The 21,674-nt window shown below is 35.1% G+C and overlaps 1 protein-coding gene and 1 long non-coding RNA gene across 6 annotated transcripts in view; one reads left to right on the top strand and one right to left on the bottom strand.

The window, feature by feature from the left end:
* LOC110093639 (P-loop guanosine triphosphatase YjiA) overlaps nt 1-19,811 on the bottom strand; it is a 43,718-nt gene extending 23,907 nt beyond the window's left edge. For 3 of the 5 annotated variants that reach the window (XM_020818591.2, XM_028699302.1, XM_028699301.1), the window contains exons 1-6: nt 19,447-19,811; nt 19,262-19,353; nt 19,010-19,176; nt 16,565-16,881; nt 15,651-15,801; nt 15,017-15,263 (exon numbers count right to left, since the gene is read on the bottom strand). In XM_020818591.2, the coding sequence (XP_020674250.1) occupies nt 15,017-15,263; nt 15,651-15,801; nt 16,565-16,881; nt 19,010-19,176; nt 19,262-19,353; nt 19,447-19,717 (1,245 nt within the window). In that variant the 5' untranslated portion in view covers nt 19,718-19,811. The remainder of the gene's footprint in view (nt 1-15,016; nt 15,264-15,650; nt 15,802-16,564; nt 16,882-19,009; nt 19,177-19,261; nt 19,354-19,446) is intronic. The other 2 variants (XM_028699303.1, XM_020818638.2) reach the window with 1 other exon arrangement.
* Nucleotides 13,618-14,234, top strand: LOC110093687. The gene is made up of 2 exons (XR_003702315.1): nt 13,618-13,752; nt 13,848-14,234. It is a non-coding gene; the product is annotated as an uncharacterized LOC110093687 (long non-coding RNA).
* Nucleotides 19,812-21,674: the final 1,863 nt, after the last annotated feature.

Genomic DNA, 21,674 nt, shown 5'->3' with positions numbered 1-21,674 from the left:
ACCACAGATAGCGGTTATGGCCAGAGCCAATACGCTCCTTAATGACGTTAAATCCTTGAGATATGAATTAATAGGATATGATCGATAGGGCACAAAGCCCTCAGTAAGCTAAGGTGGATTTAAATTTATCCCCTTAGACAAACATTCAACCCCAGTCTACAAGGTCCCCTTGAGCGAAGCAAGCCATGGCTGCCGACAAGGATCCTTCTGTCAGGTTGGGTCGACTACCTCCTCTGACTAAGTAGACCAGGGACCACGATGACCAGGGATGACGGAACCATGGGATCTTGATCGGGTTTATCATCCATTCCCCCACCATTCGCTTTAAGTGTAAGATGGTGAAGTTTCAAGTTTTAAGTATCAAACCCTCCAAATTTCCCAATATTCAAACCTTTCAAATTTCAAATTTCCAGATCCAATTTCCACCAATACCTAAACCTATGTTGCTACTATATGCCAGATAATACGTATCTCTATACGTATCTGATTGACGACTAGCCTTAATCGAAAGTTCTCTCTCGTGATCGAGAGGGGTAATTAACTATAGGGGCTTGCGCCTATAGGAAACCAGAACTCAGATAATAAAGTCCTCACAAAATGAGGGCGAAATCTCTGGGTAGTGTCTTATCTACAAACCCATCTGCCCTTCCAAAATTTACCCCGGAACATATCCGTTAAAACTCCCTCGCCGAATAAGAAAAGCGAGGTGAGGCCGGGGCCGAATTTTCGGAGCCCACAGTTAGTTTTGGTGTATTGTGTTCTAGTTTGTGCTATATTATTGGAGATTTGCAATAGTACAATATAACCTTGCACTCACGACAATAGAGATGTTCATATAACCTGAGTTCTATCCTTTAATTTGCAAATTAATTATTTAGTTTTCTTTTGCTTTTCAGCATCTCATGAAAAATGCTTTTATGGATAAATTGTATGATGAAATTAAAAAAACAAGTATTATATGTCCCGTTACCATTGACCTAGCTTCAAAAAATAATCGCCTAGGAGCTTTACCCGGACTACTATAGAAATGATCTTCTCATTCAATTGTTTGCATCTTCCAGAAAGATTGTTTTAGTCTAATTGGGACAGATCACTCCATAGCATACAAAAATTAAAATTCATGAAAGAGCTCATCAAGTTCGTCCATACTATAATAAATACTTTAAAACTTAAATTAATCAAGTGCTAGTGGGATATCTAGTAATTATAACATTATTGAATAGGGTTCCAAACGAACCGAGCCGAGCCGAGCTACAACCTGTTCGAGTTCAAGCTCGTTTGTCAAAAAAGTGATCAAGTTCGGCTCGAAGCTCGTCAATTTTCATGGATAGTTGTCCGAACTCGAGCTGGTTTAAAACTCACGCGTTCGGGCTCGACTCGTGTTCAGATCTAAGCTCGTTTATTTCAAACTTGTCGAGCCTCTTATCGAGCATCTCATTAAAAGAGCCGAGCCCAAAAAATGAGCCATGCACGCCAGCTTATTGACCGCCCAGCCCAGAAAACTTGCCTAGCCTGTTAGCTACCCGCTGTTCAGTAGATAATAGATGCATTTGTTTTTATATAGCAAAATCAATCTCTTCCAGCCGATGTGAGACTAAACCTCCTATAGTTTTTTTTTCTTTTTTTTTACGCCACCACGGAGGAGAGAGAGAGAGAGGACGGTGGGAATGAAAAAATTAGAAATATATAGAGAGAGGGAGGGCGGGAATTGAGAAATATATAGAGTGAGAGGACAGGAGTGAAAAAAACATAATTTATACAAATCAAAATCTACTTTTAATATTATTAATGTAGCCCAAATTATTTTTATATTTTATGAACAGGAATTGAGGCAAGAGGAAAATAGAATGGAGAGAATTTTTTTAATAAAAGTTAAAATATTAAATTAGTAAAAAAATAATTAAATTAGTAGACTTAATATTATTTATTTTTAAAACTCTAATTGAGCTCTAATCTTGCTCTAATTGAGCTTCTTAGCGAGCTTGTTCATGAGCTTAAACGATATTGCTCGTGAACATAAATGAACTGAACGATAAGCTGTTCAAGCTCATTCTTTTAGCTATCGAGTATTTATCAAGAGTGTTTAAACTCGTGTGTTTACCTTATCAAACGAACATGAACAAGCTCTTATCGAGTCGAGCCACGAGCAGCTCGTTGAACGCTCTGTTCATTTGCAACCCTATTATTAAAGATATGGGTGCTAAACAAAGTCAAATTAAGTAATTTATAGTGAAAAAAAATTATCATGTCATTGTTCCAAATCAAAATGTAAAGTAAAAACAGCATAAAGAGATGGCACAATTTGATTTTACATCGACAACAAAATGTTAATGGTGTTCAAGTTATAATGTTGTATAATGTGTGTTGATGCCATAAGCCTCATTTATGAGTAGCTCACTATTGATTTGATAATAACAATTTTTTGTTATAGATATATCTTCATGGCAGATTGATGAAGACATATTAGTGATTGTTTTAAATGCATAAGTTCAAAAAGGGATCATCACAAAGTGTGCAATCCAAATCAAAGTATTAAGTGCACCCTATGATTCACCATTGAGAAATTTTTAAGTCATTAGAGAACTTACGGGCTTTGATCATGACAATAATTTAATAGTTTCATTGTACGTCAAAACCACCAAGCTAGATAACACTGATCATAAGTGTGATCAAGTAGTGCTATTGGGTTATAAAATCACCCGAAGAGATGACACATGTCATGTCATTGCTAGCATGAGATCTTTTGAGAGTAAACATGAATTTACATCTAATATGATGTTAGCTTTTGTAAGCTAGGTCAATCTTGAATTTGTACATCTAATATGATGTTAGCTTCTATAAGCTAGGTCAATCTTGAATTTGTCACTCTTACTAAATTATTGTGGAGAGTGGAGGGATTGTTGTTTTTTTAGCTTAAGGCGATTAATTTTGGTTGAAACATTTTAGATATTTAGCAAATATTCAATTTTTACAATTTTATAAGGAATTAAACCTCATAATATGCTTTGGGACAAGGTTTAAAATTACGCAATTGGATATTGAAGCGTTTTTGGTTCGTGAGATGAGATGTAAGCCTCAAAATTCAAAAATTGCATAAAGTAAAAAATAAAGCTAAAAGTGATTTTTTTAAAAACCCAAATAATATGTTAAAAGATATTAACTTTCTATTGAATAATGATATAACAAATTGACATACATAAGCAAAAAAAATGCACAAGATGTAAAACGGTAAGTGATAAATTGTGCAAAATAGAATTGAAATCCAAACATTACAAGAGCAAAACAACATAAAATATAGGAATTACATAAAAGTATCATATAACATCATGATCAACTCCAAATTTCTTATTTCTCAAGTCCCTACTCATCTACATTTAATTCCTAAAGAAAAATGAAATAATTGTTAACAACTCAAAAATCATCTACATTGTCATCACTGATAGGATCTTTATTTGAGTCATTATCTGTTGACACAATTTTCATATCAACTTGACTCAAATCGAGTCAAATCAGAACTGATCAAATTTGATTGAACACAATCAACTCAATTGAGCCCCATCGAAACCAATTCGCCTAAAATCAGCATCGATTCAATTCCAATTTCACCAAATTAACACAATCGAGCCAATTCGAACTTAAATCAGTTTAAAACAAATTCAATTCGAGCTTAAATTCAGCCCAATTGATCCAATTTAAATTCAAATTGACTTCCCAAATCAAAATCTACATTCAACGACTTAGATTGTCTTAGAAATTCCTCCCGGTGCATGCTGCCTTTCTAGCAAATCCCACAGTAACAAGCAATTGAGAAGGATATCGCTAAGATAAACGAAATCGAGTAAAAGTCTTCCAGACAGTGTTCTGCTTCTTGGTGCCCAAGGATACTAGAGCAAAAGAAACTCTCCGTGCGTCCTTCTTTCTACTACGTCCATCCATCCCAAGTGAAGGAGGGAGGAATTGAGCGAGTGAGAGCCTGTTTCCTGCGACTTCTGCATATGTCCGAGTTGAATCAAATGTCCCCTTTGCTCATGAATGCAAGATTGAGATGTCGACCAAAGGGAATGAGGGAGTCGTCCTGCTCACGTGCATGTAGTCGAACCAGACATAGGAGATGAAGACCCTCTCTATGCATGTATGGACCAATCGAATAGGCTCCGTGCGCATGAATCTTATAGACCGAGAGAAGAGACTCTTGTTTGCGCATCTCTAGGCCGAATTGAGTAAGGAAGAGTCTTATGATTTGCATGCCTGAGCCGATCGGGCAAGGGATCGAGTAGAAAACTGCTTCTTGCATACAAACCTAGGCCGTTGAAGACTTGGGTTATTGTTTGAAAAAGTTTTGTAGCATACGATTTGAAGTATCCTTCTTTCTAAAGAGATCCAGTAGCTTCTTCTTCCTCTTCCCTCAACTCCATCGAGCATGAGATAGCAAAACAACATTCAAGAACGTTCAAACAATGAACTCATTCTTCCAACCTTCATTCATCTTGAATTTGCAAGGCGAAAGCATATCAGTTAGCACTGTGACTTGCTTCAGTGAGGTAAAATCCCAAAAACATAGCAAAACCCCTAGGTCTCTAAGCCTTTTGATGTGGCCCCAAGCCCTTTCATCCCAAGAAACCTCGTATTTAAATTTATAAAACCCAAAATACCCGCTACCCTCTCCACAAAACAATGGAAATCCAATGATTTCATGTTTGCTCTCATATATGAGCCCGAGGATGATGTCGATTCGTGTAGGGTTGTTTAATTGGTGTCCAACACCTTCCAAATGCATGAAATGTTATTCATATTACGTCCCAAACATTCACTTATTATCAAACCTTAGGCTAGGTATTGTCATTTGACCATAACTTGAATGACGAAGCATAGGGTTTCACATTATGTAGTATACACCACTTAGCAAATCATAAGTTATGACAAAATTAACTTAAAGATATAAGAGGCTTGCATTGTTATGGTATTTGTGATTTTCTGTAAATTTGCTAAATGTTCAAAAATGAGTTCCAATTAATTTACAAAACTTGTAAGCAAGTAGTGGGGTCTTCATGAACATTTATGTTTATATTTCAAATCCTATGAGAATTAAAATTGAATGGATTCACAATTCATATGTCTCCAAATTTAAAGGATTAAAGAGATGAATAATATCCATTTAAATGGCCACACACTTAATCGAACTAAGTTGTATGGTTTAGGTTGCATCACTCAAACTTTGGTAGAATGCATGTTGTAGGTCATTTGCTAGGATTCTTGCAACTCAAAATTTGTCAATTCACTAATATGTTTATTTAATTTGTAAGTGATCTTAAAAGCAAAGGTGAAGTATTCTATAGCTTTCAAAGGCCTATAGATCATACCTCACTACACTTACAAATTATATAAGCATGATTAATGCAATTTGCAAATTGAAAGGTTGAGGACAATGACAAGTAACTTAAGCATATGATGAAACTTCTAGAATGATAAACCATCTTATGTACACTCCTAGGTCCCTCTTAAATCATAACAAAATTGATATTTAGAATCTATTTAGAGGCATTCAAATGATCTTCCAATATTAAATGAGTCCAATACACTCTAATAAAATAAGAGCTTTCTTTCATGTTTCATTCACCCTCATGTGCTACATTTTGGAGCCTCCCCAAGGCTCCACATTTTTCATTACATGAAGTATTGGACTTTAGGACCAAATTCTAAGTTGCCTCCTTCATTTGTTGAGACATTAAATTAGAAAATGAACATTTCCCCTCTTGTATGATGATTCGAAGCTTCACAAGACTTTAAACATATCATTTCATGAATAGTAGAATTTTAGAGCTAAATCCTAGATTCCCTTAGTTTATTTGTTGAAGCACAAAATCAACAAACAACCATCCTTCCTTCTTTCATCCATGATGATTTGGAGTCTCCCAAGACTTCAAGTGAATCATTACATGAATCATTAGATCTTAAACTGAATCCTAAGTTCCCCTATTTCATTTGTTAGGACACAAAACCAACAAATAATCTCCTTGCTTGTTGCTTGCTAAGCTCGCATAGAGGTTCTCAAATGACCTTTAAAGTGCCCAAAAGAGCACTAGCAATTCTTAGGATCAAATCCGAAGTTATCCATCTTATTTGTTAATATAAAATCAACAAATGATCATTCTATATTTCTATCTAGGCATAAGGATTCCAATCTTAGCCTTACACATTTGCCAACCTAAATTAGGCAGATGATCATGCATCATTGAATATAAATTCAATGAATTAACTTATTGTTCCAAAACTATAAGTCATTTCTTCTTTCTACAAGACTCCAAAAGTCTTAAGAAACTCTCTTACCTTACCCCAAAAGCTATAGGTGTCCTCGCTTTTTCTCCTCAAATTCAAAGTTGTAGGAAATTCATATCCAACCAATTCATTTGCTGAATCAAAATCAACAAATAATCTCACTTCAAGCATAGGAATCAAAATTATGTCTCCCTTTAATTCTCCTAACCAAAGTTGGATACATTAATACCTCTCTTTAGGCACTCAAAAGTCCAAAGAACCTCTTTTGATTTGTAGTCCAAATCTACATATCATCCCTTTGTATTTCCTTAATTCACATTAAGCAAATCAAACATCCATCATTAAACACAAATTTTAATGATCTTACGATTTATAACCCCAAAGTTGCAAATCATCTTCCTCGCCTATTGAGCCAAAATCAATTGATGATCCCTTCTTCCACAAAAATAGGACTCAAAATTCTAACTCCTTTCATTGGCTTAGCCCAAATTAATTAAAAGAATCATCCTCTTTGGATACACAAAATTCAAGGAGATCCTTTTTTATTTATAGCCCCCTAAGTTACAAATCTTCTATTATTTATGTGGACTCCAAAAGTCCTAGAAAAATCCTCAATTCCTTAGCCTCAAAGCTATAGGCCTCATCTCATCTCCTACAACCACAAAGTTGTAGGAGATTTCCCTCTCCTTAGCTCCAAAAGCTGAAGTGTATCTCCAAAGTTTTGGATCTTTCATTCTCATCTATTTTGATCCTTAATCAAATAGATGGCCTCTCTACTTAGACCTAAACTCTAAGTAATATTTTATTAAACTAAAATAAATAAACCTTCTCCTCACATAATATTTAAAACATAACCCTTGGAAGCATTTTAGGAGCCTCTTTCTATTGAAACTCATCTTATCCTATTAAGTGAATTTCATAAAGTCCTAAGAAAATTCTTAAGGATATTTACTTCACTATATTAGGTAAACATTTTCCTCTTATTCAAGCACTAAAAGAATTCTAAAATATACTTAAAAATCATTTAGATTCCTCTTGATACAATAATAAATCATTTCACCGCAAAATATGGAATGCCTACATCATTGGATCTTAGGATTCTATGAGTAGCAGGCTTGCCTCAAAGCAAACATTAGCTACTCTATGGATTCTTCACAATCCTTCTAAATATGAAACAATTAAAAATCAATTAAAAGCTTTAAGTCATAAACTAGTTAACGGGAAACACCCCTGGATAAAAATTAAATATTTTTATTCCACAATAAAATAAAACACCACTCATAGTCTGACATACCACACAGCCAGCACACAGTTAAGTGCACATTCCCTAGGCATGCTAGATTATGACTTTTTTTCTACGCATCTGATTGGTGTTTTAATATGATGCTTTATATTATATGTATTGTAGGCATTTGCCTTTAAGTGGTTATGATAAAGATATATGCTCTTTTTTGCGGGTGGTTATTTCCAAGAGGGGATAAAAATAAATCATAATTACAAAACACTTGCTTACAGGTGCTGATTTAAACCCCCCAAAGAGACATGACTAGTATGATAGAAACAGGGCTTGGCACTTTAATTGCCATTCAATTATGGGATGTTTTTGTTTTGCATATAATCTGCTTCCTATTCCCTTCCTATTTTACAGACTTGAGGCTTCACTTAGGACGTATTATTTTAACATGTGGGATATAATTACAGGAGAGATGGATTAAAAGAATGAACCTACCTTAGATGAAGCCCTAGATCCATCTAAGAGCCAAAGTTTGAAAACCCCACAAGTCGAGTCTATAATTATTCTAGATTTGTGTATGCCAGACAACTCAGCTGCCACTTTTATAACTTACCCATAATTGTAATAACTTGAACATTATTTTTTACTATCCCACTGGTTAATTTATATATGCACACACATGTTTATTTGTTTACTGAGTGTACATTAAAAATGTTTATTTTTTCTTAGGTTTGTTCACTTATTTTTGCTTGGGGTGGCCTGAACATGTGTTGTATAGTAAGTTCTTAGGATCAAATTAAAATTTCTATCAATTAAAAGATTTAAATAAAAAACCAACCATAAGATAATATGGAGTATTTTACAAAACTTGCATGGCTTACTCAAAGAAGCAATACTTTTAAATAAAAAAATTTAAAATAATCATGCATGTCTAATGTATCTCATATAGAAAGCCATCACATAAGAATTATATAATAAAAAATTGCATTCAGTGAGTCAACATATGCACCCACATAATTAGGCATCTTGACCTAAAAGTCAAGTTGTAAGTCATGACTTTTAAATTAAAGAAACTACCATAATTTTTATATGCATTGAGATAAAACTTCATTATTTTAAATGCGTTTAAGTTGGTTTAGGTGGTAGCCCTTTCTAGGCAGGCTATAAATCTATAGGGTTTGGTTGACTTTGTCACAAGTGAGGTGTAGGTTTGTAGGTCCATTGTATTCTGTTAGACTTAGATTTGAGACTATCCCTCTATAGTCTGCACCTTAGATTTAAGATCTAAGTTGTTGTTGACTCCAATCACCTCATAAGCCCTAACATTCCAGGCATTTCCTCCAACCCATGTTATAGGAATATAAGCTCCAACTTTCTAAAATTAATTTATCAACTCAAATAAAAATTTAATTTTAAAAGGTAAAGTCCAACATATGATACTTTGAATACCTTTGAGTTTCCTCATAATCAAATACTCCTATAATTTTCTTCCTTGACTTTCATTCCTAAAATCTAATTTAAAGTTGATCACATCTCCCTTTAAATTCTCAAAAATCAAATCTTCGAACAAAAATTTCTCAAATTTAAAAAATAAAAAATAGTAAATATTTTTATGACTAAAAAAATCACTAGTTTAATCAAAAATATTCTCACGTAATAAATGTTTGAGATATAATTAATCATAGGAGCTTACCCCTATAGGCATCTGTACCCAAGAATAAAATAAATCATATTTAACTAAATATTGAATATGAAAAAAATTCTGTTAAAATTATAAAATTGTGGGTTTTATTATCGAGTCCATAGCGAAATAATATTTTTGCCCTTCAAGATAATATATTATTTTCTATGGCATGCTCAATTACAAAATATCTAAATCCGTTGAGGATGAATGACCAAATTTCTCCATCATCATCATAAGGAATTAGTCTCTCCCTGCATAATCCTGTGAAGTCCAATGCCTCCAAATCTGCTTCTTCATTTATTTAAGTCATCTTCCTCTCTCATAAATATTTATTATCAACATAAAGATGAGAGTAATACTCCAAAAAATTTTAAAAACGTGGTGATGGTGTGCAACTTTCAAGTAATCTCCAATGATTGCTACAACAGTGGTGGTTGGGTTGAAGGCGGCAGGCTGGAGGTCGAGGCAATTAAGAGGAAGTTGTAACGGCTCAATGTTGCATTAAAGTGTGACTTGTTTTGGGCTTTAGTTTAGAATTTAGGAATGTTTGAATAATAATAATAATAATAATAATATATAGGTTGAGGCATATGCCTCACACCAGAGAGGCAAGGTGCGCCTTAAGGTGGGCCTCAGTTAAGCTGAGATGCAAACCTCATAAAAAAAGCTCAAGGCGTAAGCCTCAAGGTATTTTTCACTCGAATTACGCTGAGGCAAGCCTCATATTATGTAATTTTAAACAATGTTTTGGGTTTGAGGGTACATTTTTATAATAAAGATCCCCTTATGTTGAAATTTTTTTATTTGGATTTGCAAATCGAGAGCTTGATTTTAAAATGGGCCCTCTAATTATGATGAACAATAAGCATACCCATCCTATGGGTATTTAAATGATTGTGCTTGATTGTTTTAAGACTTATCAACTCTGTAGTTTGCTTATAAAAGATCAAATTTATGTGTATTTTACTTAAAGTTCTTTAAGCATTTATTGTAAGCATTTATTGTATTACAGATGCTATAAACTCTACCCTTGCGGAGAAGATAGGGTCTATATATTTTGACCTCACGACTATAACTCATAGGCAAGACACCAAGAGTTTGCATTTAAAAAATAAATAAATTTTCTTTGTCAAAAGTTTTGAAAGCCTTCCGCAAAATGTGAAATAAAATATGTTGTCATTTTAGATTTATCGTGTTAAGGCTTGTCATAAGGTATCAAGTTTCGTTCGTTCTGATCCATATAAGGAGGAAGAATAAACTTGAGAGGTGTGACTTGTGAAACAACCAACAAGCAGAGCAGTGAGCAGTCTACTTAAGAATGTGTGGCACTTGTTAATTAGTTAAAAATATGAGTTTGAAAGATAGTCTTCTAAATTCTAAAATGGTTACTCACATTCAAAATTTTTGTACAGTTCTCAAAAACACAATAAATTAAAACTCATTTTATTTTCAATCCTCTCAACATTCTTGAACTTGTAAATTCACACATTCAATATATTTGTCGGAACACAAGCAGACATTTTGACTTTGGACAATTTGATTTCTCTGGAACAACATGCAAAGCAACTGCATACTTTTCGGTGCATCTCCATAATACATTTGCACGATTTTTATACATGCAAACTTTTTGATACGTTTTTATGATGTACTTGTACGAGTTTGGTGCACATGCTTGACTTCTAACATGTCATATTTGAGTTAAAGATTACCTCGTAAAGCACATGCAAAACATTGAATTCTCATATTTAGTTATTTATGCGATGCATACAAATTTCCATTTTGAGATATTAAAAGGTCTCATTTTATTTGCTTGTGAGTTTACATTGCAGATTTGGTTGCGAGCATTGCAGTCTAGTGTTTTGTTGAGCATTCAAAATGATGTTGGGTTGCTTGCATTTTGTCTCCATAAGCTCTGCATAAGCCTCACAGGAATTCTTTATTCTCCAATAAGTGGAGGCCCTATTCTAGCTCATTTCCATATTCCAATTACCAGTTTATAGTGTTGCAATAGTTCTAAGTACAGTGAGGTTCTATTCATGCTTGTTGGCAAGCTATCAAGTTTATTATAAGTGCCCTATCTCATTGTTGATCTTTCAAGCTAATAACAAGCCCCCGTGCAAGGCTAGGACAACGAGGAACGTGCCATGAGTTAAACACAAGCCACCCCTCTTTTTTATCTTTTTCTTCTTTTTTTTATATTTTCATAGCCTTTTTTTTTATAATTTCATTTTTTTTTCTTTTTTTTCTTTTTCTGTTTGCTCTTTTTAAAGATAGAGAGAGGAAGTTACAGAGAAAGAGCAAGATTTAGAATGAGTTAAGGAGAGGCAGCAGAGAGTGGACGAAAGAGAGACTAAGAGAGAGTGAGTGAGAGAGAAAAAGAGATGGGCTTATGAGAAAGAGAGTAAAAAATAGAGAGGTCCCATTGAAGTCCTTGTTGACTTGGATATGGTCGAATAAGACGGTTCAAAGGTGGAGACATCAATAGCTACAAAGTAGCATAGATCAGCAACCTTTCGCATAAAGGTGAAGAGATCGATAGCAATTTGATGTTGCTTTTAGTAAGAGAATATCCTGCAAGATGTCTAGGAGTGGGTGGAGGAGAGAAGTGTTCGACTTTTCTAGAGAGGGAAAGGAAGATGATTTACATGAGTGGTGCGCAACTTAAAGGATACGATAGAACTAGGTCGGGCGTGGGTTCTCAGAGAGAGAAGAGAGGGAGTTGGGCTTCACACGCATTAGCTTGAGGTCAAGGAGGATCGTGAGAGGAGTGAAAAACTATCATCACTTACCAGGAAGAAGAAGATGATGGGATAGCGAATGAGATAAATGAGAAGAGAAGAGAAAGCTTGAGGTCTTGTGGTTTGATGGTATTTAGGTTATAGAATATATATTTTATTTTTTATTTTAAATAACCAATAGGACTATGAAAATGCCTCACAACACAATAGAAAACAGACGGAGAGATAAGGAGGATTTTTGAGATGGATGAAGGATTTTCTTTCATTTTTATTTTTTTAATTAATAATTATAATTATAATTATAATAGCAATAATAATAATAATAATATAAGCTAATTTTTGTATTGACTCTTACTTGCAAGTTTCATTGCCTCGAACAAATTAATTTCACATCTAGATGCTGCAAGCGTGTAATTTTTTTGAATTTTACTGGTGCATGACTCAAGTCATATGAGTGTTATTTTGATTACAGTTGTGCTTTCAACAATAATTGCAAAACATACTTTTTATTACCCGTTGTTTTCGCCATGTTTAATCCAATCAATCATGGGCGCTCTTTCTAGATAATTTCAAAGCTTTCAATGAATTGGTGTCATCTATTTCACAAAATGAGAGGCATTTGAGTGATTTTCATTAAGATCAATGCATCGTGAACCTAATTTCACGATGCAATATCAACTGGTTGTCATTTGGTCAGGTTCTGTTGAATTAGTTTGTGTAACACATGGAGGTCAATAGTTGTATTTAGTTGAGGTAGTGGTATCCTAATCTAGAATCTAGATGGACATTAGACATGAATGTAGGCAATTGGGCCAAACCACATAAAAAGCAGTCGTATCTCCATAGTTTAGATTTACACTCCTTGCAATTTTCTATAAACCTTATATACTTGTATGGTGAATGCAATACATGTTTTTGTGCTCTAGTGTCATATAGATTATTAATATTATACTTGCAAGTTAGCAGCGGTTTTTAAACTGCTGCTATATATTACCTATAGAAGCGGTTTAAACCGTTGGCTTTAAGGCCGATTTAATCTAATCATTTTTCTTCTTGCCTACTCCATTTGACCGATTCGTGCCCTAGCCGCTCCCACCTCATCCAGCTTTAGGATACATGCCCGACGATTGCGCCGCTCTCACCTCGCCCCTTTTCACCCCTTCACAAGCTCCTCCATTGCCTCCCTCAGCTAATTGGAACAATGGATTGCACCCGAGATTTTGGTTTGCTCGCGAGCTCTTCTGTCTTACGGGTGATTTTTGGACTTTTCACGGACGGCTCCGTCGATGAACTACCGGCGTAGCTCCATGTTTGTCCATTCCGGTGAGTAATAAAATATAGAGCGGTAACCTAATAACTCTTTCTCAATATTTAGTTATGTATTAACAAGGTTAGCAGCTACTCCTTGCATGAGCCCTTCAAAAACGAAAGGAAAAGCCCTTCAAAACCTAAGAACCATTTCCTTGCATATGTTGGAGGTAAGGCTCACGTTGGTTCTTATTCCAGCTTCTTTTGTTTTCATTTTTTTTATGTATGCACATGTGAAGAAGTGGTAACTGGTAAGCAAATCTTGTTTGAGAATGGCTTTGAGTTTGGAGCTTTATATACAGTGTTTTGCCAAACTTCAGTTAAAAAAAAAGAAGAAGAAAGAAAGCTGAAGTGTTTTTTTGTCTTGTTTTGCTTTTCAGATTTGTTAATCCTGTTCTACTTTTTAAATCGACGACAGCTTCTTTGACTCCTCCAAGAACGCACACCAGGTGTTCGATCATTTGCTAACCATACAAATATATTTCTGGCAGCATCCCCAACTTAACCTTCAGGTATATGTATTAGAAATCTATTTACTTTTGTATTTGATTCTTTTTTTTTTTTTATGAAATTCCATCTGTTCATTTAATTTTTTACTTGAATCAAGAGTTTGAATTACAGGTTATACACAACTTTTTCAAATACACAAGTATCACCAAACATCCAATGACAAATTATGATAATTTATTCATCAAAGACTGAAGTTAGAGAAGCGCATCAAGGCAGAGGACTGAGCAAAATAGAAGGATGAACAGATCTTTAATTTTAAGTTTTGGTCATTGAATCTTATTTCAAAGCAAGTTTCTTGAGGTGCTGGAACATCCGCTGTTTAATCCAATGTCGATCGTAGGGAAGAAAAACATGAATAGATTGATCAAAGCTTTAATTTGGACAGAATAAGATGGATCAGTTTATCAAAAATAATATAGAGTGATGCCTTGTGTGAGTATAAATGATGTTTGAAATAGTTATGAGGGAGCTAAAAATTAATTTATATTTGTATAGTATTTTATTGATATTTGTAATTTGATCACAAATTTGTTTTTTTTTTTTTTTTTTTGCATTATATTTTTTTTTAATTTATTCTATCTTTTAGCAGCGGTTTTAACACCTGCTAAAAGCGTTGCTATAGCCTTCCTACAACAGCACTCATGAAACCGCTGCTGAAGCCTTTGCAGCGAACGCAAATACAGCAGATTTGCAGCGGTTTTTAAACCGCTGTAAATAAATTAGTAGGTGTTTAAACCGCTGCAGTAGGTCATAAAAAATGCTACGAAAGCTTATTTTTTTAATAGTGCTGGTACAAGACGGGAGAGTAGATCTGCTTTGAGGACTTCATATAAGTTGTGTGAATTTGCAGGTGTAGATGCATATTTCACATGGTGTAATTGTAAAAGTTAGTGGATCACTTTAAAGTAAAACTAGAGACTGTTTAAGGGGAAATAGAAAAAGGACTCAGGAGTAAAGCAAGAAGAAAATGTTAGCATTGAAGCAAGGTAGCAGAGGAGGTTATTAATGGAGATTCTAGTATATGAAGTAGAAGAGGCAAGTCTAGTAGTGATGCAAGGACCAGACAAGATGAAATATGTCGGATAAGAGAAATCAAGACCCCAAAAAATTTTGAAAAAAAACCTATATAGGATAATTCATTCAGCCATATATACCACACAAATATCAGCACCAGTAATTAGCCTAATGGTATCTACAAATCATGTCAAAAAGAAACGGAAAGAACAAAAAGAACAATCATTAACGATGCAACTAAGAATAAGATACCTTAAATCTTCCATCTGCTGCAACTTTCATGCTAAAGCTTCTTGCATATTCCTGGCTAATATGATTGTTTGTTGATAATTTAGGAATAGTACCAGCAATTTGTAAAATCTTAGCAATAAGATCATCAAGTGCAGATTTATCATGGCCAATAAACACAAGGCACGACTTGGGTGCACCATCCCATGGTCTTGCGCTGATGGCTTCTACCTTTTTAAGCCCACTCCATTGAAAAACAAAGCGACTCTTCCTAAGTGAAGTAAGAAATAATAATTACTTCTCATGTCAGACGTTACAACACCTTATCATGCATTTGCAAAATTCAGTAGTTAAATAAAGCAGAAAGCAAGTGAAGCACTATTTGCAAGTTTGAGAAATAAAATGAAGATCATAAAAGATGTGAAGCCCGTCAGAAAATTCCACTTTAGAGTTATTGTATTATTACCTCAATTCAACCTTCATAAGAAAAGCAGGAAACTTCAACAGAATGGAGTAATCAAGTTTTTATTTTCCCAAGCTATGTTCTCATCTTAGATTAAAGATATATAGTTAAAATAAATTAGGGGTTGGTGGGGTGGAGCAGGAAGGGACGCATGGCAAAAATAAAAAAAGTTTAAGCATCAAATAGTAGAATTACCTATCTTCAAGAAAGCATAATATGCCTTTACCCCTGAGAAGACCAATTGTGTTGCTGACACTTGTCAAAACTTTTGACTGAAATAAGGATAACGACAATGGAGCCTCACTTTCAAACGTAACAGAAGAAAAAGAAACATCTTGGGGCAATCCTACAGCAAAAGATAAATCAGCATAACATGAAGGATCCTTGTGTGGTAACTTCATAATACATCCATTTTAAAGAGTAACGCAACCAAAAAGAAATGTTCTCTAATAGTTGAATGTCTAAATCAAATTATATGATCACCTCAAAATTTCTTTTCAAACAATTCAAAATTTACTGAGTTTTCACAAACAAAAAAACAATCATTAGACAAATTTGATCGAGATAACAATGACGTAGCTGTGAAAACAAAAGAAGTGTGTATGATTTCAACTTTCTCTAAATGTTAAAAAACAAAGTAAACTTTAAAACCTTCGAGCAATCACTCTAAGATGGTGAATGAATGGAAAAATAACAGACCAATCTTAATTCTCTACCATAAAGTGGAGGAAATATGAAATAGACAATGAGCATTAAGCAAGCTGATTACTTAGAAATGAAGGTCAGCACCCTTCAACATCAATAATCAAGGGCAAAGAAGTCACTTCAAAAAGGCTATTTAGTTGTCTGCTATTGAACTTGCATCATCTGTGTCATGGTGCTTGGTTCCGAAGAATAAATATGAATTTGGTCAAGTTGCTATTAATTGGAACAACTTAAAAGCATAGGAGCCAAATCAGAGAAACATGCTATAAGATACGACATCCAAAGCAAAGTGTATGCCCCACTTCTAACATGCCCTTAACTAGAACAAGAAATATACTTGACTTAAAAGTTAGAAAACGCATTGAGTAAAATTTCTAAGCTAAAATACATGGCGCATTCCCTACCATACTGTGGACTCTTAGACGTTTCTCCATCACCATCAGCCAAAGGCAGGCTATCAACAATGCTAGAAGAAATATTCACTGAAGGATTTCCATGTGTAGCCCCTCGAAATGCCATCTTGGATAATGGTTCATGGGACAAAACTGGTGGAACAGTGCAGTCTTCCTTAGCTGCATTAAAAGCATCAATTTTGCTACAATCAATAACAAGATCCAGAGGAACCTTGCAAAACTGTGAACGAACAACTTTTGCTCCTCCTGTCATTCGTTCTAAAATGTCTTCTGCATCAGCAACTTGACTAAGAGTAGCCAGATCACACCTGCAAGGATGGGCCAAAAAGAATCTTGACCAAGAAAAATTCATTTTTACATTTAAAAGAAATACAGCATGCATTCGTAGAATGTCATAAAAGTTATATTTAAGCCAATTTTAGATAACTAAAAAGGGAAACACCTAGTATATCCTATTATTAAATATAGCATTTTTATATGGTTATTTGATACATAGCATTAAAATTGTATAAATTTTATCGTTAGTCATTTCTATAAAACAAAATATATATAAATTACTTTGCAGGAATCCAATTTGTTGAACCCTTTATTTTCCAAAACCATCGTGGTCTTTTTAATCTTTAATTTATCAAATGCTAATATTTATACTCCAAAAAAAACTCTAAAGAACATAATAATGTTTAAAACTCCAAAAAATAACTCTTAGATTTCGATTGAACCAAACTCTATAATTTTTTGCATGCACACATCCTGGCCTTAAATTTATTTATGACCAACCCTTTAACATGGCTTACTAAACTTTTTAATAGACCAAAAAGATGCCAGATGAGTGGAGAATGAGTGTGTTAATTCCTATTTTTAAGAATAAAGGTGATGCACAAGATTGTACGAATTATAGAGGTATTAAGTTAATGTGCCATACTTTAAAACTATGGGAGAGAGTTATGGAGCATAGGTTGCGGCGTGATACTAATGTTTCTCAAAATCAATTTGGATTCGGGTAGGTCGACTATGGAAGCCATACATTTATTAAGAGGTTTGATGGAGAAATATAGAGAAAATAAGGAGGATCTACATATGATATTTATTGATTTAGAAAAAGCATATGATAAAGTTCCAAGAGAAGTGCTATGGAGAGTTCTTGAAAAGAAAGGAGTCAATAATGCTTATATTCAAATCATTAAAGATATGTATGCAGGAGCTATTACTTGTGTTCAAAAACAAGATGGATTGACCAAGTATTTCCCTATTTCGGTTGGGTTACATCAAGGATCAGCCTTAAGCCCATATCTTTTTGCTTTAGTCATGGATGTTCTCACTAGACATTTGCAAGAGTATGTACCTTGGTGTATGATTTTTGCTGATGATATTCTTCTTGTTGATAAGACTAGAGAGGGAGTTGAAGGTAAACTTGAATTATGGAGGTCAGCCTTAGAGTCTAAAGGTTTTCGCTTGAGTAGATCTAAAACGGAATATATGGAGTGTAATTTTAGTAGTAATAGACATAGTGAGAGGATTGTGACTTTGGGCGATCAAGTCATTAATAAGAGTACACGTTTTAGATATCTTGGATCTATTGTTCAGAGTGATGGTGAAATAGATGGGGATATTATCAGCAGAATTCAAGTTGGATGGTTGAAGTGGAGGAATGCATCGGGCTTATTATGTGATAGAAATATACCCCTTAAACTTAAGGGAAAATTCTATAAGATGATAGTGAGCCTATGGCATGTGTTCATATTAAGTCTTCAGCGACTTTCAACTTCACATAGAACTAGTGAGTTCATATGAAGTCTTCAAAGACTTCATTACAGGTTGACCAGTAGATTTAAATCTACAGCAATTTCACTTGATGTACTGGGTAAATAGCCTTGATGAGTTTAAGTGGTTTCAAGGTTGAAAAGTAGCTATAGCAACTTCAAGTGATCTTGAAATCATGTACCGAATAGCTTTGAAGATTTAAAACTCGGTAATGAGATCATCATGCTCATTGGTGACTTCAACTTGATAGTGAATTAATCCCCTTAAGTTGGTCAACTTGTCTTGCACTCAACTTAGGCAACATTTGGGTATACATCTAGTTCAACTATCTTTACGTTGGGATTAAAAAAAAAAGCTTCATGTGTGACCAATAGACCTTTTAATTAATAAAATCTTATCCAAATCCTTCTATTTGTAAAAAGACTTTATGTCTATATAAAATATCTTATGTTTGAATATGATACTTTATATCTAGGTCAAAAAACTTTATATCTATTAAAAAAGGTCATTGTTTATTTTTATATTATTGCTTAATAAGGCTGATGTGACCATATTTAAGGTGGATTTACTCAAACTTGCATGCTGTTAACCACAATCACCACCAAAAAAAGGGGATTCTAACTTATTCTTGGCTAGTTATATGTACTCTATTATAAGGTATCAGCAGAAGCATACTTGTTCAATAACACAAGATCCACGTGCTCTAATTGCTTCTTTACAATATCCAACTTAATAATCTTTTCTAGCGACTCAGCATCTACGACAGCAACAGTAAGGTCCAAATTTATCCCAACTTGCTCCAGCTCCGCCACGAACTTATCCGGCTCAGCCAGTCCGGAAGTCTATACAACAAAATCCTAGTAAATGTCCCCAAAACAACCTGAATAAGGAAACAATAACCAAGGGGAACTAGAATAAGAAATGAACCTCAACGAGTAAGCAATCGAAGTTGTGTTTGCTGTCGACTATCCGTTGCAGCGATTCACGGAACGGCCCACGCATTTTACAGCAAGCGCAGCCTGCAGATTAAGCAAAAGGAGAATTAGGCCATGTACAGGTTTTGGAAGAGAGGGTGCAAGGGAAGGCATGGGGGCATGGGGTTGGGTTGATACCGTGGGTCAGGGAGACGGTGGATAGATTAAATGCGGCGTTGAGGCGAACGGAATCAAGGAGAAGTGAGTCGACATCGGAGTCCGCGAACTCGTTGACGAGGACGGCGAGGCGAAGATCACCGCGATTGTCGAGGAGATGGCGGAGGAGAGTTGTCTTGCCGCTGCCGAGGAAGCCGGTAACAAGCGTGCAGCCCATGCGGCCACCACCAAGACCCGCACGTCGGTTGAACACACGGTTCTCGAATGCCAAGCTCATCTGATTCCCCACCATTTCTCTTAGGAGTTACAGATCGGCTTCCCAGTCGCCTCCTCTTTATCCGACGACAATTGAAATGCTTGAAATGAGCAGTGAGTTTGGCTTCCGACCAAAAAAAACATTAGAAATTATTTCGTGTGGAGTACGGAATTTTCAATAAAATGTTCATATGACAAGTGAATATTCAATTAAATTTTTATTTCATATATTTAATATTTCTTTAAAACTTTAAGTAAACTACAGATAAAACACAATTAAAACATAATAAAAAAGCGTAATAAAAAAACAATCGGTGCGCAACTAAAGTGAAACTAAATAATAGACAAAGTGCATATAAAACACAAGTAAAACCTAAAAAAAAATATAACCAAAGTGCACTCCACCTATCAAATTTTAAGTAGGTGTTTAGATGTATATATACGGATTGTCTAAGATTGAACAGTAGGATTTATCAAATTCTATAAATTTGGATCTTGTATGTATAATGCTGTTAAATTTGAAATGTGTTTGACATAAACTCTAATGCAATAAATTTTGAGAATTTGTTTGAAATCACATATTTCAATTAAATTCTGAATATTTATTTGATTGTCTATTTTAGAATTAGATATGTAAGGATAATTAATATTTTAATAATTATTATTAATGATGAAATTATAATATTTTATAGAAGTACAACAACAAGGGCCCCTAATATCCATGAATAAAAAACAGTAGCACACTGCAATTCTTCTATTCTCTAAGAAAATGAAGCTAATTAACATAATTAGTATTGATATGTTATCAAAATTTGTCTTGATCTGGCATGAATCTTGAGACGTATCCAAGTTGAAAAATTTAAAAATTAAATTTTGAATCATCCATCCTCCAATTTCAGCAAACTTATAGTCAAATTGAATGCCTCGAAGAGACGGGCCCAACAACACCAAAATTGGTCTAATCCGAGCCCAAATGAGTCCAAATTGGGGGCCCATACCACATTTGGAATGTTCAATGCCTAAATTGGATGGCTAAATGATATCCAAATATACCATTCTTATAGTTGAATCGAGTGGCTCGACAAGACAAATCCAAGAAGCCCAAGATCGCTTAGTTATGACATCATTTGGACACAGAAATGCTTAACAAATAATCTATGATCAAGGAGATCAATATGGATCTTACTATAGAGTACTCCAAATTTACCTCAAATCTTCTCCATTTTAAGGGGCATGTCACTCTAAAAAATCTATATATACCCCTACTTCTCATATGAAGGGAGGCTTGGAGCATGGACTTTTTGGCTGGAGATTTGAGAGAGTTATAAGGCTTCAAAAGCTTCAGCACCATCGCAGGCTAACCTCCGTCGATTATCATTGGAACACTACTCGACTACAAACAGGCGTTGAACTTCCTCTTGGTCGCCAACCCACGTCAAACTTTCGCCCGACTATCGTCGGACTGCCGCCCGGCCGCCAACTGCCGTCAGAAGACCACTTAGTCGTCGATCATCGTCGGATCATCGCTAGACCACCACCTAGTTGTTGATTGTTTTCCGACTACCTCCTATCCATCAACCACCGTCGGACTTCCACCCAGCTGTCGACCACCATCAATTGGCTGCCCGGTTGCGGGGCTCTAACGGACTTCCACCCGGCAATCAACCTCCACCAAACTTCTGCCCGACCATCGTCGGACCGCCGCCCGTCCGTCATTCACTGCCAGACTTCCATCTGAATTTTGCCAAACCACCGCATGTATGCTAACTGTTGCCAAAATACCTCATGTCTGCCAACACCTGACGAACTTCCACCCACTACGATCCCCATAACCATCGATGCCGTCGAATACGATCTCTATGATCTCCATTGCCCAAACACAACCCTACAAACCAAATGAATATGTCAACGTTCTCTTGAGAGCGGTGTGGACCTCCGAAAAGAGCTCCGCGCGAACGGGTCGATTGGAAGGGCAGATTGGATCATGCATACGA

Source organism: Dendrobium catenatum, unplaced genomic scaffold (genome assembly GCF_001605985.2).
Source record: "Dendrobium catenatum unplaced genomic scaffold, ASM160598v2 fragScaff_scaffold_1236, whole genome shotgun sequence".
Taxonomy (NCBI): domain Eukaryota; kingdom Viridiplantae; phylum Streptophyta; class Magnoliopsida; order Asparagales; family Orchidaceae; genus Dendrobium; species Dendrobium catenatum.
This window is presented reverse-complemented; position numbering and strand designations above follow the sequence as displayed.